Here is a 16448-nt window from a genome sequence, read left to right on the forward strand (position 1 = left end):
TTGTTGGAAGATCACTGTCTCCTATCTTCAAATAAGGACACAAATTCAAAAACTGAAACACAGCTGCATTAATTTCAGAAAAAATAGTAATACTCATTCATAGCAAAAATAAACCCAGAGGTCTGGAGAGGTGGCTCAGAAGTTAAGCGTACTGACTGATCTTCTAGAGGACCCAGATTTCATTCATACTGCCCACATTACAACTGTCTTTCACTCCCTGGTCCCAGAGAGGGGCTCTACTGCTCTCTCTGGTCTCCAAAGGAATTGCATACTACAGTGTAGAGATAGACTTGAAGGCATCCATACATATAAATAAAATAAAAATAAATAAATCTAAAAACCCCAGAAATATTCATTAAGATTAACAAAAGAAGCAATTTTAGAACTTTACATACTATTATTATATCTAAGTCAAAGAGATAAAGAGGGTTATTTGTTCTATCTTTAATTAACTGGTCTTATTAACTAATTAAGGAATAACATCTGTCAGAGAAAAAAATACATACCGCTGCACAAATTGCGTGTTTTAGGAGTTTAAACAATGTTTTGTCCACATAAATGAGCCAGGCTTTCTGTATTTTTGTTGCTGCAATGTCTCTATTAATTATAAGAAAAAGAGGTTAGCGATTTATGAGCACTTTTCATTTTCTTGAAATCTTAGACAACTTTCAATTTATGCATCCTCTTCTATTTCCCATTACTAAGACTGACCTAATGGGGAACCTTTGGGTGGAGTAACTGGAACTAGTATTTGTAGTCTCTAATCAGAGTGAGGATATGGAAAAATGAATATTTCCCCTGAGATAAAAAAATGAGCCTAAAACTTTATCAAGATACATACATAAAGCCAGACATGGTGGCACATTCTTATAACCCCAGCACTTAGCAGGTGGAGGCAGGAGGATCAAGAGTTCAAGACCAGCTTTGACTACACAGTGAATTTGGGTTGAGGGTACAGTTCTGGTGTGTGTGAGAATCTCTCTCTCTCTGTCTCTCTCTCTCTCTGTCTGTCTCTCTTCTGTCTCCTCTCTCTCTGAGACAGTGTCTCATGTAATCCAGGCTGGCTCTGAAGAGCTAGATATGCAAGTGAGGATGACCTTAAACTTCTGATCCTCCTGACTCTAACTTCTTAGTGCTGGGATTATACCATGCCTGGTTTTATGTGATGATGGAAACTGAACCAAGGACTTGTACACACTAGGTAAGAACTTACTAAGTATATTCTTAGTCAGAGATCCTAGGATTTAATTCCTACCACTGCTGGGGGGGGGTTGGAGGTGGGAAAGGAGAGGAAGAGAGAGGGCAGGGAGGAAGAGGGAGGGCAGGGAGGATAGAAGGGAAAGGGATGGAGAAAGAGAGAATATAGCAGATGTGAGAAGGCAAATTTGCCTTCTAAAAACATTCATGGGGCTGGCGAAATAGCTTTGTGGGTAAAGAATGAGAACCTGAATTTGATAGCTCGAAACCATATAAAATGATGTATGTGTTTGCAAAGCTTGTAATCCCAGCACTGGTGAAGTGGAGGCAGGTGAATCCCTGAGGCTCCTGGACAAGTCAGCCTAGCCTTGTTAGTGAATTCCAGTCCAGTGAGAAAGCCTCTCTCAAAAAATAAGGTGAAGGGGCTTGAGAAATGGCTCAGTTGTTAAAGACTGCTGGGCAAGCATGAGCAACCATGGAAAAGTACACCACAACACTGGGTGGGGTGGGTGCAGACAGGAGGATTCCAGTTGCTTTTTGGCCAGTCTAGCTGAAATTGTGCACTCTAGATTCAGTTCGAGACCCTGTCTCAAGAAATAAGTAAATGAAGTGGAGAGTAATAGAGGAAGAAACTCGGTGTCTGTGAACGCTCCTGTGCACACATGTACACACCCCCCCCCCCCCCCCACAGCTAGAGAACTACTGAGGAAGATCTCTGGCCTTCAAGTGCATGTATACCTTCCACAAACTTGCACACGCCCACAGCACATACAATAATTTGTAGTCAGGATTTTTTTTTTAAAGATTTTTAGACAAGGTCTCACTATGTACCACATACTAGCCTGGAACTTAGTCCAGGCCGGCCTCAGGTTCCTTAGTGCTGGGATTACAGGTAGTTACTAAAAGCACTGCCTAACTGATTCAAGAGCAATGAAAAGGCAATCTAGAATAGTTGAATTTACACGAGGCTCTGTTTCTTTTCTAGGGGCTTATAATTATGACCTAGAAAAAGAAATTCCCTTTTCTTATCTTTGTTTAAGCCAGGTTCGTCCCAGTCAGGCTAGAGAAATAATTAACTTTAGATAATGTCCCAGCACCAACTGATTTCACAGGTCTCTCCTCCAGGGCTCTCCCACCTGGTCAGTATCTCTCATAGGGCTATATGCAAAGACAGGGACATCTGTACAATGTCACCACCGGCTGGCAAAATGTAGACTACAAGATTTAGATTTGGGGTTGGGGATTTAGCTCAGTGGTAGAGCGCTTGCAAGCGCAAGGCCCTGGGGTCGGTCCTCAGCTCTGGGCGGGGGAGGGGGAGGGGAGAAGATGTAGAGAAGAAAAGGCCTGAGGAGGTATGGGGAAATAACTCAGTTGGTAAAAGCCTACCATCAGGCATGAGGACCTGAGTTTGATCCTTAGAGCCCACATAAAAATACCTGGCATGGTGGCATGTGTTTGTAATACCAGTGCTGGGGATGTGGAAACAGGAGGATCCCCAGAGCTTGCTGGCCAGCCTAGTCTAATTGGCACACTCTAGGCCAATGAGAGAGCTTGTCTCAAAGGAGTTGAATGGTTGGTATTCCTAAAGATGACACCTAAGGTTGTCACACGCACACACACACACACATCAAAAATAGAAAAGAACATAGTGGTGCATGCCTTTAATCCCAGCACCTGAGAACAGGGGTCAGGCAAATCTCTGTGAGTTCCAGGCCAGTCATTCCTCTTAAAAAAAAAAAAAAGGCCCAAACTACAGAAATAAATCTTTTGAATTCTAGCTGATATCATTCATTAACTGGTTTAACTTTTTTCCCAGTTGCATTTTTCTCACCTTTTTTAAGATTTAAAAATATTTTAATTATATGTGTGTGTGTGTGTGTGCGCGCGCGCGCGCGCGTGTGCACGTGTGCACGTTCGCATATGAGTGCAGGTCCCCACAGAGTCCAGAGATGTTGGAGCCCGTGGAGCTGGAACCACAGGCCGTTGTGAGCTGCCTAACATGAGTGCCAGAATCAGAACTCAGGTCTTTAGGAAGGGGGTCCTAATTACTGAGTCATCTCTCCAGTCCTCTTTTTCTCACTGATAATGTGTAATAACACAATTGCTTCAGAAGGCTGGAGTATTACCAAGTGGATGTGTGAACATGCTTTGTGAATTATGAAAGTCTAAAGCTATAATATTCAATTTGAAGGTAATTTTTAAAAACACCAAAATTTTAATTTACACATTAGAAATATTTAAAGTTATCTGAGAAAACTTGGTAAGTTTAGCTAGGCATAGTGGTGCACACCTTTGGTTCTAGCCCTTAGGAGGGAGACGTAGGTGAATCTCTGTGAGTTTAAGGCCAGCCTGGTTTACAAAGGGAGTTCCAGGACAGCCAGGGCTACACAGAGAAACACTGTCTTGTAAAACAAAAACAAAAACAAAAACAACAAAAAAAAAACCCCAAAAAACCAAAAACCAAAACCAAAAACAAAAAAAACCCAAACAAACAAACAAAAACCCAGGTAAGTTTGTAATTTGTCTAGTTGTGGAAAAATGACAAAAGGCAAAAAGATGGCTTCTTACTCTTTTCTTGCCTTTTTCTTTGCAGCACGTGCCGGTTGTGTCTTGTGGATTTTTTCTGGGAGCTGACTATCTGATTTTGGAGCACGAGTATCTGTTGTATTTGAGGACTTTTTCATTGTCCCTACAAAGAAGTAATCTGAACACACATACATTAAGCTTTTAAGGCCATAATCCCCACATTATTACATTTGGACTAGACTCAAATGCCATATGATTGTCCTGTTCATTTTAGAACCCCTTTAAAAAGAAAGCATTGTGTGTTCAGTGGCGTTTACAGTTTACATTCTTTCCATACTGAAAATACCATGTGGTTTGTCGGAAAGACAGTGAATTTATCTATGACCTCCTAACTGGCCTCCCCCTCCGCTATCTTTTCGCGATCTTTTTCCTCCTATTCACCCCACAGCTGAAGTTAATGGTTCTTCTTGTGACACAGGATCTCATGTATCTGAGGCTGGCCTCAGTCTCCTTATGTAGTAGAGGGTAGCCTTAAGCTGGTCTTCCTGTCCCAACATCCCACGTGCTGAGATTACAGACGTTCACCACCACATCTGGCTCTTGAAGTTAACCTTTGTGAGCAGTAAGTAATTCAGGGACATTCATTCTCCTCACAAATTACTTAATGGCAGGAGGTACTTTGCTGACTGTGGAAACCAGGTGGAGGATTTTCACACATTTTTTTGTAGAGTTTTTTTGTGCAGTTTTTATTAAACACTTGTGAGACTTTGGGCAAATTACTTAATCTCTTCATAGTTCAGTGCCCCTTTGGTAATGTGAGCAGGCATATCTGAAATTACTTGATTCTGCCTGTAACATTTTACTGTTTGAAGCATTATATTCCAGTTCGGATGAAGCTTTCAAATTCTTAGTCATATCTTCAAAAATACCTTTTTAAAATGAAATCGCAGTGTCTTCTTTATGCATAAAACAAAATCTAATAACCACTGTACTTTTGTAGTAATGAGCATAAGCGATATTTTTAGTTAGCTGCCGTGCCTGTAAATGGTATGAAAAGATCTCTGCTTTCTCTTGGTGACACTCACAGGTACTGCTAATACTGGGAGGCTTGTTGCCTACACTGTACTTGAAAGAAATGCTAAAGTTCAGTTAGAGTTTAGCGAAGGTGAAGCTGTCCCTTTCCGCTTTGCCTAGTTCCCGTACCTCCTGCATTAAGAGCTTCTGCTGTAATTTATCACTATGCTTCACACTTTTAAGATATTACCTTAGTGATGCAGAGCCTTCAGAGTCAATTCAGTATTTCTCCTTAGGGGTTGGAGATGGGAATGGCTTGGAACATACAGTTCTGTTGAGAAGGAAAAAAAAAAGCCGCCCTTAACATTTGGGAGTTGGTCCGGCGCTCGCTCCGCTGAGCCTTAGCATTTCCCCCTTCCCGAAGCTTGCTAACTCTTCCAAGTCCTGCTTTAAAAAACCCCCTTGACCACAACTCACCAAGCCAAAGCTCAAATACTACGACAAACTTAACACTTTCTTACTGAAATGCTCCAGTTTGCCCCAGACGGGCGTTTTTGTTGTTGTTTTGTTGTTTTTTCCTCGCGTCAAATAAAAAAAACTAATATCTTCAAAAAGACAGGTGTGTGTCTAGCAGTCTTTGGGTAAGAGGACAGTGAACAAATCTCCACCGAACAAATCTCCAAATCGTCAGGATGCCCATGTGGCTTCCATCCCCTGTCGAATTAGGACAGAAATACAGATCGAAATACGAAATACACCGTCTTTTACGGGACGGGCTAGCGTTTGCTGAGGCTAGCGCGGAGATTTCAAAGGCAGACTACCTGGAACTCGATCCTCGCTTCAGATTTCCCGCAGCCTCGGACACTCGGCAATGAGAACCATGCCCACCGACTTGTGCGAGAGGAATGAAATTACGCGTTTAAATCACTGTTAACGCTTGTTTTCCTTGTGAATAGTTAAATACTGTCATTTTACTTCTACAAGTATTAAATGGACAAATATTTGATTCTCAGATTTACACTTTAGTCCTTTTTTTTAAAAAAGGTCAGTTTTTTTGCGATTAAATGACAGTGCATTTAGTTTAGTCTTAAAATTTAAGGAACATTTAGCATACGGTAAATTCTTTAAGGAAAAACCTTTGGTGAGGTAAATCGAAGCCCCAAAGTCGATGTGCCGCTTCACCCTAAAAGGCTGGCACAGCCTCCCCCCAGGTCCGACGGGCGCCACCGCCTGGCTACCTCAGCTTACAGGATTCCCATCACAGCCGGGCATCCAATGGTGAAGGCAAAGCTGGTTCCCAGCGCGGCAGGACGCCAAGGAGCCGCCTTCTCTTCTCCGCACTTGCCGCCTACACGGAGCTGCAGCCTTTTGCCGCCTAGCAACAGTGGGACGGACAAGAAGGCGGGGCTTGGGCTCTTCACGCTCCCGCGCGCGGGCGCCTCTCGGTTGCTAGGCAACTCAAACGCGCCACCTAGTGGAGTTGGACTGGAGCTTTTGGCGGGTTGAGTTGAGGGCGGAACATCATCATCTCGTGCACCACAGCGTGTTCGCGGTCCAAGGAATCAGGATCTAACCCGGCTTCCGTAGTCGCTTTCTATAGTGGGCGGGCCCAAAGGAGGGGTGACCCTGCGGGAGCCGCGGCTGCCAGCGACATGTTCAAGGTGAGAGCGTTGAGTCGGGTCACAGCTGTCATCGCCCCCTCTCAGACTACCGGAGCCTTTCCTACGCTCCCGTGGGGCCTTTGGGGATCAGACTCGGCTCCCCCCGAGGCTTTGCCCACCTCTGGGTTGGCTAAGTCCTGGCCCAGCGATTCATTCACTGCCTGGTACCAGCAGCGTGAGGTTGAGGCATGGAACCCTAGATGGGTGGGATGGGCCCTTGAGTAGGTCTCTCGCGAATGGAACATTTTGAAGACTTAAGACGCCGCTGTAGTACCCACTTCCTCGGCTCATGCCCTTTTGGGGTCGTGGGTAGGATGAGGCCAGGTCCGGGCATGAGGCTTTGGTTGCTTGGCAGGATCAGGTTTCAGAACCTGGCATGGCGGGTGGGGGAGGGTCAGCTTCGGAGGATGTCCGGGAGGCTGGGGAGGGAAAGGCTAAGAGTAGGGAAAGCTGGCGCTTACTCCCTAGTGAGCGTTAGTGTGGAAAAGTCGACTCTTATCCCCTCCCTTACAGTTTTTTTTGAACTCCTGTACTCCGTAAGACGTTTACAGTGAAGACTTTCAAAAACCTGTATTTTATCATAGTTATTCTTTCTTAAAAATCAGTTATATTTTGTCATTAAAAAAATTACAGGCTGTGCGTGCCTTTTATCCCAGCACTCGCGAGGCGGAGGCAGGTGAGTTCGAGGCCAGCCTGGTTTACATAGCGATTTCCAGGACAACCAGGCTTACATAAAGAGACCCTTTCTAAAAAAAAAAAAAAAAAAAAAAAAAAGCAACAACAACAAAAACCAAACCAAACCAAACCAAAAAACAACAAGCAGCCAGAAATCTATAAAATTATAAAATCAACACGCCAAGAAACATTCACAGAATAGTGCTAATAAAATCTCAAATTTATGCTACCCATTTAAAAGTTTCCTGCAGATTAAAAATTTCCTGGCACATTAATATGGGCTGCAAAATCAGACCATGGTTTTGCCTTCCAGTGCTGTGGGATTGCCAGTTTCTCGATATATGATAATGGACAGGTCATTTAACTCCCCCCTGACTGTGCTTTTCTATTGGTGAAATTAAGGTAATCAAAAAATCTAATTGTTACACCAAAACTACACAGAGAACTGAGGAAAATTCTCTCACTAAACCCAGAGAAAGGATGGACACTGAACTCATTGATATGTTGGCTCAGTGTCATCAAAGACCTGACTCTTCTGGGTTTACTATGGCATTGTCAGCTTTCCTTACGCTTACAAGATGACAACCAGTAACAATACTTTGTCATTCGTTAGGGGAAGAGGAGAGGATAACACTCCCATGCTTGGATTATGTTTTTCCTTCAGGTCTGATTGGACCAACATGTCTGTCCCTAGCCCAATAGCAGTTACCAGGGGAATGTTGGGCTCTGGTTAGCTTAAGTTAAACAGGATAATTTTGCTTAAACATATGGGAAAGGAATGGTTTCATGAACACTGGGGTTCTTTTGGGAGGAAGAGGTGTAATGGAAACTGAATCAGCAACCAACAATGCCCCTGTCAGGTATATTCATAGGAGTCTGTGAACATGTTCATTGACTTGGGCTCTTTGAAAATCTTCCATGATCGTCATACATATTAAGTTTATTGATGGAAATGAAAGATTAGCATAGATTGATGACTCATAAGTTTTTTTTACAGGAGGGAGAAAGAGGGAAGGAAAAGGATGTGATTGTAGAACCACTGTGGTTCTCAGCTGACTGGTACCACTCCCTTTGGGTATGTTTTGGAAATTTCAGGGGTTGTTCTTTGTGTCTTTAGATGTGTTGAACATTTGTTTTAGTTTTAATTTTTTATTTTATGTATATTAGTGTTTTGTCTGCATGTATGTCTGTGTACCACATACTTGCCTGGTGCTCAGAGGCCAGAAGAGAGCATATGATTCCCTGGAACTGGAGTTACAGATGGTTGTCAGATGCCATGTGGGTGCTGGGAATGGAACCTGGGTCCACTTCTCCTCTCAGCGCTGGGCCCCCATCTGGTGCAGACCCATACAGGCCCTGTGCATGATGCAGCAGTCTCCGTGAGTCATACGTGTGTCTGTTATGCTGCGTTTAGAAGGCCTTGTTTCCTTGGTGTCCTTCATCCCCTTTGGCTCTTACAATCTTTCCTCCTCCTCTTCCACAGGGTTCCCTGAGCCCTGAGGGGAGGGATTTGATGGAGACGTCCCATTTAGGACTGAGTGTTCCAAGGTCTGTCACTCTCTGAATATTGTTCAATTGTGAGTCTCTGTATTTGTTCCCATCTGCTACAGGAGGAAGCTTCTCTGATGATGGTTAAGCAAGGCACTGATCTATGAGTATAGCAGGATGTCATTAGAAGTCATTTTATTGCTACATTCCTTTAGCAGAACAGTAGTATTTGTTTTCCCCCTAGGTTAGTGGCCTATCAAGTGCCAGGTTCTTGGCCACTCTAGCAGTGTCAGGCATGGGTTCTGTCTCATGGAGTGGGCCTTAGTTTCAATCAGATAGTGGTCGATTACTCCCACAACTTCTGTACCACTGTTGCACCAGCCTATCTTGCAGGCTGCTCATCATTGTAGATCACAGGGTGTGTAGCTGGGTTGGTGTTTACCTTTCCTCTAGTAGCATGCAGAATGCCTTCCAGTATTATATTATGTGTAAAAATAAGTATATATCATATATAAATAAAATCATGGGTGTTGGTGAATGAAAAATTTTATTGTGATACCAGGTATTAGCAGTTGAGAGCCACAGTCCATCAAACTTTAATGTGCATGTGACTTGTTAAAATCTAGATTGGGATGGGGCCTCAGATTCTCTCTCTTTTTTTTTTTTTTGGAGCATCTCAGTGTCATTGATGCTGCTGGTCATCACATATTGAATAGTTAAGAATTTATTTAGTAAGATCCTTAGTGCACGTTCCCTGTGTTTTTGAGGTTGATGACTTCATGAATGGGGTAGGATTTGGAAGAGGCACTGACTAGGGACCAAAAAAAAGGGGGTTGCAAAGACTCTGCTGAGAGTTTTGCTACTACAAGTCTCTGCTTAGAGGGGACAGAATAAATGGTAGGATTGGTCTGGCTTTGGGAATTGCCAGCTTGGGGAGACTAGGACTTGAAGGGACAAGGCTTGATAGTGTAGGTGTTGGTAAGGAAGTACAATGTGTGTAGCTTGTTATGGGTATTTTCAGTGTTTAAAACTGTGACTGTTGTTTTCTTTTTAAAATTGTATTATTTATTTATGTGTATGTATGTGTGTTTATGTACGTGCCCAAGGAGGTCAGAGAAGTGTTTGCTCCCTGAAGCTGGAGTTCCAGGTGTTTGTGAGCTGCCTGATGTGGATGCTGAGAGTTGAACTGGGGTCCTCTGTAAGAATAGTAAAAATAATATGTACTCTTAACCGCCGAGCCATTTCTCCAGCCCTGTGACCATTGCTTTTATTTGGTTATTCATGATCAGGGCAGTAGGGAGCATTATGGATTTAAAAAAAATCACATTTGAAAAGTGTGCCAGTATTTGTATTCTGTTGTTGGAAGCAGTTTTTCTTTGTGTTGTAGCAGGAAGTTTGAATACTGAATACATAAATCCAGTTCTCATGTGCGATACTTGAGTTTCTTCATTTCACAGATTTTATTTATCACTGGCTATGGCCTGGCATAGTTAGTTAATATTCTGTGGAATACAAGTGAAATGACTCAGTTCTTATCTAGAAGAGAGTTCCTAAATCTAGCCAGGCATCACAGTTCTTTAAGATATAATTTCTAGGGCCCTTCACATAGTTCAGTTTTACTTTAAAAAACAATTATTTTTATTTTTTTCACTTGTGTGTGTGTGTGGGAGTGAATGCCATGTGTATGCTGGCACCATTGGAGGCCTGAAGAGGGCTCTGGATCCCTTAGAGCTGGAGTTAGAGGTAGTTGTAAGCTGCTTCATGTGGGTCCTATAGAAGAGCAGGAAGCACTGTTAACTGCTTGTTCATCTCTCTAGTCCCCAAGATTTATTTGTTAGGTGGAATCCAGTGATCTAGGGAATTGTGAAACTTTGGTTTCAATCTCACATGTGATTATTGGTACAGATAAAGTAAGTACATTATAATGAAGTGGGCCTCGACCTAGACTGCATGTTTGAGTCATCCGTGAAGCTTACGGAAGTTTCCATGACCAGTGTGGACTCTAGACCATGGACATCAGAATCTCCAAAGGTGGAGTCTAGGCAGCCAGTTTGTGGAGCATTTGTGAAACTTTGAGAACTAACATAGAACACATAGAACACCAGCAGTGGGTATCAGACTTTATAAAGAACATGTTTGCTCAGACCTTTGATGTTAACCAGCCAAGGTTGAAAAGGTTTTCTTTCTTTCTTTTTATGATTTATTTGTGTATGTATATGAATACTCTATTTGCATGTGCCTGCTTGGCAGAAGAGAGTATCAGATCCCATTATAAGTGGTTGTGAGAGCTGGGTGGTGGTGGCACATGCCTTTAATCCCAGCACTCGGGAGGCAGAGGCAAGTGGATCAGGCCAGTCTGGTCTAGAGTTCCAGGACAGGCTCCAAAGCTACACAAACCCGCCTTGAAAAAAACAAAAACAAAAATAAATAAATAAAATAAATGGTTGTGATCCACTATGTGGTTGTTGGGAATTGAACTTCTGCAAGAGCCGCCAGTGTTCCTAACTGCTGAGCCATCTTTCTGGCCCTGAATGGGTTTTCCAAACAGAGAAGAAAATCCTCACACAAACACTGTGGAGGAGCTGATATGGTGGCGCTTGTCTTTTATCTCAGCACTCAGAAGGCAGAGGCAGGTGGATCTCTGAGTCAGATGCCAGCTTGGTCTGCATGGTAGGTTCCAGGACAGCCAGGACTATATGGAAAGACCCTGTCTCAAAAAACAAAAACAAAACAAAAACCCAAAAAAACCAAAATAAAACCAAAACAAACAAACAAACAAAACAAAAGAAGTCAGTGGAGAATTGCGTGCAATGTTAAGACCTTGAACAACTCCACATTACAAGAGAGGTACTAACATAATCTTAAAGAAAATGTTGTGGAACTTTTGCTAAGTTTTCCCCTAGTTTATGTTTGTTTTGTTAGGAAACTTCAGCAGTGCTACTTTTTTTGTTTGTGCCACCACTGCCTGGTCAGTGCTAGTTTCTTAATGTGGCTTTTGTGTTCCCTGTATACTAAGACTTGGAGAAGGAAGATTTTAGAACAAGGGTTGAGTTTTTAATATGCTCTAACTGAATGTTAAGGTGTATTTTATGGTACAATTATGCATTAGTATACTTATATGATGAGTGAATTTTTTAAAAAATTGATTTGAAGTGGTTACTTGTCTTAAGACTTCTTTTGAGAATCCTTGAAGCAATGTAGTATAATTTATAATTGACCTTAGCCAAAACACTCAGGAGTAATGCACTATGTTTTATTCAGAGCCCATACTAGTTCCCACCTAAGGATTTTTTTTTGTGGGGGGGGGGGGCGTTGGTTTTGTGAAGATGAGGAGCCCTCTGTGGGTGCTAGAGAGATTCAGACGGTCATGTTAGATGTCTTATTTGGGAGGACTACTCAGTGGATTGTATTTCAGATATGTCTATTCATATTGAGCAGTCTTTTAATGGACCTAGCAAAGGATCTTTTTCCCCATTCCACAAATGTCAGTCTTTGTGAAATAGCAACCTGTATTCTTCTGTGCTGCTCAATGAATCACTTTTCACATTCTCGTATTATGACCTAGATTAGGAAGGTAAGGAAGGTAAGGAAGCAAAGAGGGATACAAGGACTCTAGCAGCTCTCCTACACTGTGTATCGTGACTTATGGCACCTGAGAAATATTGCCTCTGAGCTTGTTTTTAGGATCTGTTCAGGTTGCTGAATATAGCCCGAATATTATTTATCTTGTCTTTATTCCTTTTTAAGCAAAGATTTTTTTTTTACCATAAATCCAGATTGTCATCAACTAATTGAATCTTAGACATGGTTTTTGCTTAAATTTTCAGTTTTCTTTAAAGCACAAAAAAGTAGCTTCGATGAGGCTGAAAGACGATCTCAGAGTTCAGAGTTCTGTTCTGTGTAGATGGTGCTGCATTTGGGAGATGAAACCTAGGTTTATAAATATTTCACATTGATAAGATAGTGCTTCCTATTAAATAATGTGTTTTTTAGTTATATAAGTGCATTACTTGAAGTAAATGAATATTCCTCTGCAATTTTTCCTTCCTATATTTCCTTAGTTTAGAAAAGGTTGAGCGGATCTTAGGATGGCATTCAGAGAGGGCAGAGGATGGAGGGAGAGAGGCCTTTTTGGAGTTTTGGGCATTCTGCAATCAATTTCTATCTGGATGAGGAAGTTCAGAATACATTTGGAGCCCAGTAAATTACGTGTCGTGTGTGTTCCAAGTCTGTGACTCCAAACCTGCCTCAATGAACAATAATCACACTCTTTGGCCAGGAGATTTCCTTCCTGTTTATTACACAAGTTTGTTACTTTTCTATGTATATTTGACAAAATCAGATAGCTATTTTTACAGGATTTAAAAAAATGAAACAATTGCAGAAGAAATGTATTTTCTTTGCTTTATTGGCGTAATTTTGTAGTGATATTTGCCCCTTGACCCCAGAAAAAAATAAAATGGTTTTCTGTGAGGAAAAGATACTAATCTTTTTTTCAAGCCTCATTTTTTCTTTGCTTATCTTTTAAGATTATAGTCTTTATAGTAGATACAGAAGAACTAGGAAATATCAGCTACTTTGGCACAAAACTACAGAATTGAAAGCTTCTCATAAATAGTTCTGTTTGCAATAGCAGGAAGTAGTTTTTCTTCTTGTTTCTTTCTTTTTTTTTTGTTTAGGCAGGGTCTCAAATAGGCTGGCTTCAGACTTGCTGAATAGCCGTGACTGTCCTTGAACATTTATTTTTTTTTTAGATTTATTTATATTATTTTATGCGTATGAGTATTTTGCCTGCATGTAGATAGGTGCACCATGTGTGTGCTGATTAATGCATTTATAAAAAATTATTTTCCTTCATTTGGAAGGATCTTCATACTTTGTGGTATAGTTTTTCGAAAATCTTCAGGAGCCAGCTAGTTTTATTCCTTTGTGTGTTGTAAACAAATCAATATTCACCTCACAAACTTCAAGACATACAGATACTACTTAAGAATCACCTTTAATAGCCCCACTCCTAGGCAACCACAGGTAGCATCTTTGCAGACACTTTTCTGAGCATACCTATGTATACCCTTGGTATGACCTTTTAAAAATATCAATGAAATTATTCTACAGTCTACCTCCCCTACTTTTAAAACCAAATGTCATTTTACAGTAGGCTTTTGTTCTTTTTCTTTTTAAAAAGGATTTATTTATTATTTTATGTGTTAGAGTGATTGCTTCGATGTGTGTGTGTACATTGTGTGTGCCTGGTGCTTGTGGAAACCTGAAGAGGGCATCCAGTGCCCTGGAGCTGGAGTTACAGACAGTTGTGAGCTGCCATAAGGGTTCTGGAAATCGAACCTGGGTCTTGTGGAAGAGCAATTAGTGCTCTTGACCACTAAGCCATCATCTCTCCAGCTCTGCTTTCTTGTTCTTATTTTCAATATACAGAAAATGAATTTCTTATAGTCTTAAATTTTGATCCAGAGGCATTTAGAAATGGAAGCTGTGATTGCATATGAAAAGTGAATTTCATTTTTTAATATGCTATGTAAATGGTAACAATAAATTCTGGCTACATATGATTTATCAAGGTTACTTCTTAGAAAATACCTATTTTTAAAATAAGTTTATAACCAATACTGAAATATTGTTTCATTTAAAAAGTCCAAATGGTACAGATAGTGGTCACACTTCCATTGTCTACCTCCCTTTCACCCCTTACCCAGAGCAAGCCTCTGTTGTGTTGGATGTGTGCCCATCATAGAAACGCTGGGTAAGGGTTAGAGGTGTAGCTCAGTGGTGGAACATTTGACTGTTTGCATACAAAGCTGGGGAGGCTGTGTAACATGGAGATACCCATTGAGTGTCTGTTATAGGGAAAGGTAGTCTATTTTGATGCTTCTAGACTTGTGAGTGAATTTGAAATGTTTCTCTTTACTTTTAATTCAGTTTACAAGAAATTATTAGTAATGTTCCTATGGACACCTATGTAGTGTTATTTGGACCAAATTGTTGAATGTTTTCATCAGTTTGTTTTAGCTTAAAAATTTCACATATCTAAACTTTTGGTTTTATGTTAATTATTTAGAACAAGAATAACCTTGAAAGTGTGGTCAGTTTTCATAGACTTAAAAAAAATCCATTTCACATTTTAAAAATTGTATGAGTGTTTTTGCCTGTTTGCATGTCTGTGTACTATGTGTGTGCCTGGTGCCCATAGAGACCAGGAGAGGTCATTAGATCCTTGAAACTAGTTACAGACAGTTGTGAGCTGCCGTGTGGGTGCTGGGAATGGAACCTGGGTCCTCTGGAAGAGCATCCAGTGCTCTTAGTCACTGAGCCGTCTGTTCAGCTCCCCCATTTTGGAGTTTTACTTCATAAACAACTGGAGAGTCAAAAGTAAAGGTTTTTAGTGTGCATGGTATGGAAGATGAAACCCAGGGTCTTGAAGCATTCTAGACACAGTGGTACCCTACCACTGAGCTACATTATACCCTCAGTCATAGGAGCATTCTCTTTCAAATGAATAAATGCTTTGAGAATGGAAGCTATTGGAAAAGATGAATAATTGAATAATCAGTATAACATTTTGAGGGAAAACGTGGTTATACCTCTTTTTGTAAGTATAAGAATATCTAATTTTAAATGACATTTACTTTAAAAATGTTCAAGTAACATTTATTTCCCACAGGGATTTAAAATGATTTTATATAACGTTGGAAAGAGCTTCACATTTTAGTGTACAGGTTATATGACAGTCAGCCAAGTGATATAATAGCTAGAATGCAGTAATTAAAGCATTAGAGCCAGGTATGATGGTACATGCTCAAAATCTCAGCGCTCAGGATCTAGAGGCAGGAGGATGGAGAGTTCAAGGCCAATTTGGGCGAGGTAGGAAGACTCTTGAAAATAAACATAAAGCATTATAGATTTGGTCATACAGTTTTTGCAACCAAATTACTTTGATTAGGTTATAGTTGAAATTCTGACTTTGATATTAAAAGGAACTTGATTGAAACGATTTTTAATATTACAAAAGTAGCAGCTGTTAAATGGGATCCCATGTAGCGTCTGTGGCTATAGCTGCAAAGATTGTGGTGTGTTCAAAAAATCATCCCATGTTTTAAACCATTGGTTTCTTTTGTTACTGCTCTTTCCAGAGGCCATTCCCAGTAACACTGACTCTAAACATCAGTCTGTTGGGTGGCTTTATTAAATTAAAAATGTACATACTTTTGTGATTATTGTCTATTTTAAAATACATTTAGGGACTTGGAATAAAATCCAGTTGGTTGAGTACTTTGCCTCTTATGTGCAAAGCCCTAGATTCTTTTTTTTTTTTTTTTTTTGGTTTTTCAGAGACAGGGTTTCTCTGTGTAGCTTTGCGCCTTTCCTGGAACTCGCTTTGGAGACCAGGCTGGCCTCGAACTCACAGAGATCCGCCTGGCTCTGCCTCCCGAGTGCTGGGATTAAAGGCGTGCGCCACCACCGCCCGGCTCCTAGATTCTTATAAACGGGGCATGGTGGATCACACATATAATTCCAACAGGTAGAGATGAGGATCAGAAGTTAAGGGTCATCTCTGGCTAAATATCAAGTTCAAAGCTAGGCTGGGTTACTAAGACTCTGTCTCAAAAACTAAAATTATAGTCTAGGATGTAGCTTACTGGTACAGAGTTTGCCTAGCATGCCTAAGGGCCTGAGTTCTAGTCTCGGTACCACCATAACCATAAAACAAAAGTCCAGAAATTGTTAAAAAAGAGAAAAGAAGAACAAAGAAAAGAAAAAAGTGCTGGAGAGAAGTTCAGCAGTGAAAGCACCTGCTGTTCTTTCAGAAGATCAGAGTTTGGTTCCCAGAGCCCACATCAGGTGACTCACAAGCACCTGTAACTCCCGCCAACA

The 16448-nt window shown here is 41.1% G+C and overlaps 2 protein-coding genes across 12 annotated transcripts in view; one reads left to right on the forward strand and one right to left on the reverse strand.

The window, feature by feature from the left end:
* The window catches only part of CUNHXorf58 (chromosome unknown CXorf58 homolog), a 28547-nt gene extending 22462 nt beyond the window's left edge, over nucleotides 1-6085 (reverse strand). For 2 of the 9 annotated variants that reach the window (XM_052732668.1, XM_052732675.1), the window contains exons 1-3: nucleotides 5976-6085; nucleotides 4988-5068; nucleotides 507-597 (exon numbers count right to left, since the gene is read on the reverse strand). Coding sequence is in view for 1 of the 9 variants with exons in the window: in XM_052732733.1 (XP_052588693.1) it covers nucleotides 507-597; nucleotides 3766-3917 (243 nt within the window). In the remaining 8 variants the exon portion in view is untranslated. The other 7 variants (XM_052732684.1, XM_052732716.1, XM_052732703.1 and 4 more) reach the window with 7 other exon arrangements.
* Nucleotides 6086-6273: 188 nt separating this feature from the next.
* Nucleotides 6274-16448, forward strand: part of Apoo (apolipoprotein O) — a 51869-nt gene continuing 41694 nt past the window's right edge. The window contains exons 1-3 of one of the 3 annotated variants that reach the window (XM_052732773.1): nucleotides 6862-7074; nucleotides 8071-8148; nucleotides 8557-8621. Coding sequence is in view for 1 of the 3 variants with exons in the window: in XM_052732763.1 (XP_052588723.1) it covers nucleotides 6390-6398 (9 nt within the window). In the remaining 2 variants the exon portion in view is untranslated. Of the gene's footprint in view, nucleotides 6399-6861; nucleotides 7075-8070; nucleotides 8149-8263; nucleotides 8453-8556; nucleotides 8622-16448 lie in introns of those variants that run through there. The other 2 variants (XM_052732783.1, XM_052732763.1) reach the window with 2 other exon arrangements.

The sequence above is a fragment of the Peromyscus californicus genome, unplaced genomic scaffold, assembly GCF_007827085.1.
Source record: "Peromyscus californicus insignis strain IS unplaced genomic scaffold, ASM782708v3 Scaffold_10__1_contigs__length_136768540, whole genome shotgun sequence".
NCBI classification, from domain to species: Eukaryota; Metazoa; Chordata; class Mammalia; order Rodentia; family Cricetidae; genus Peromyscus; species Peromyscus californicus.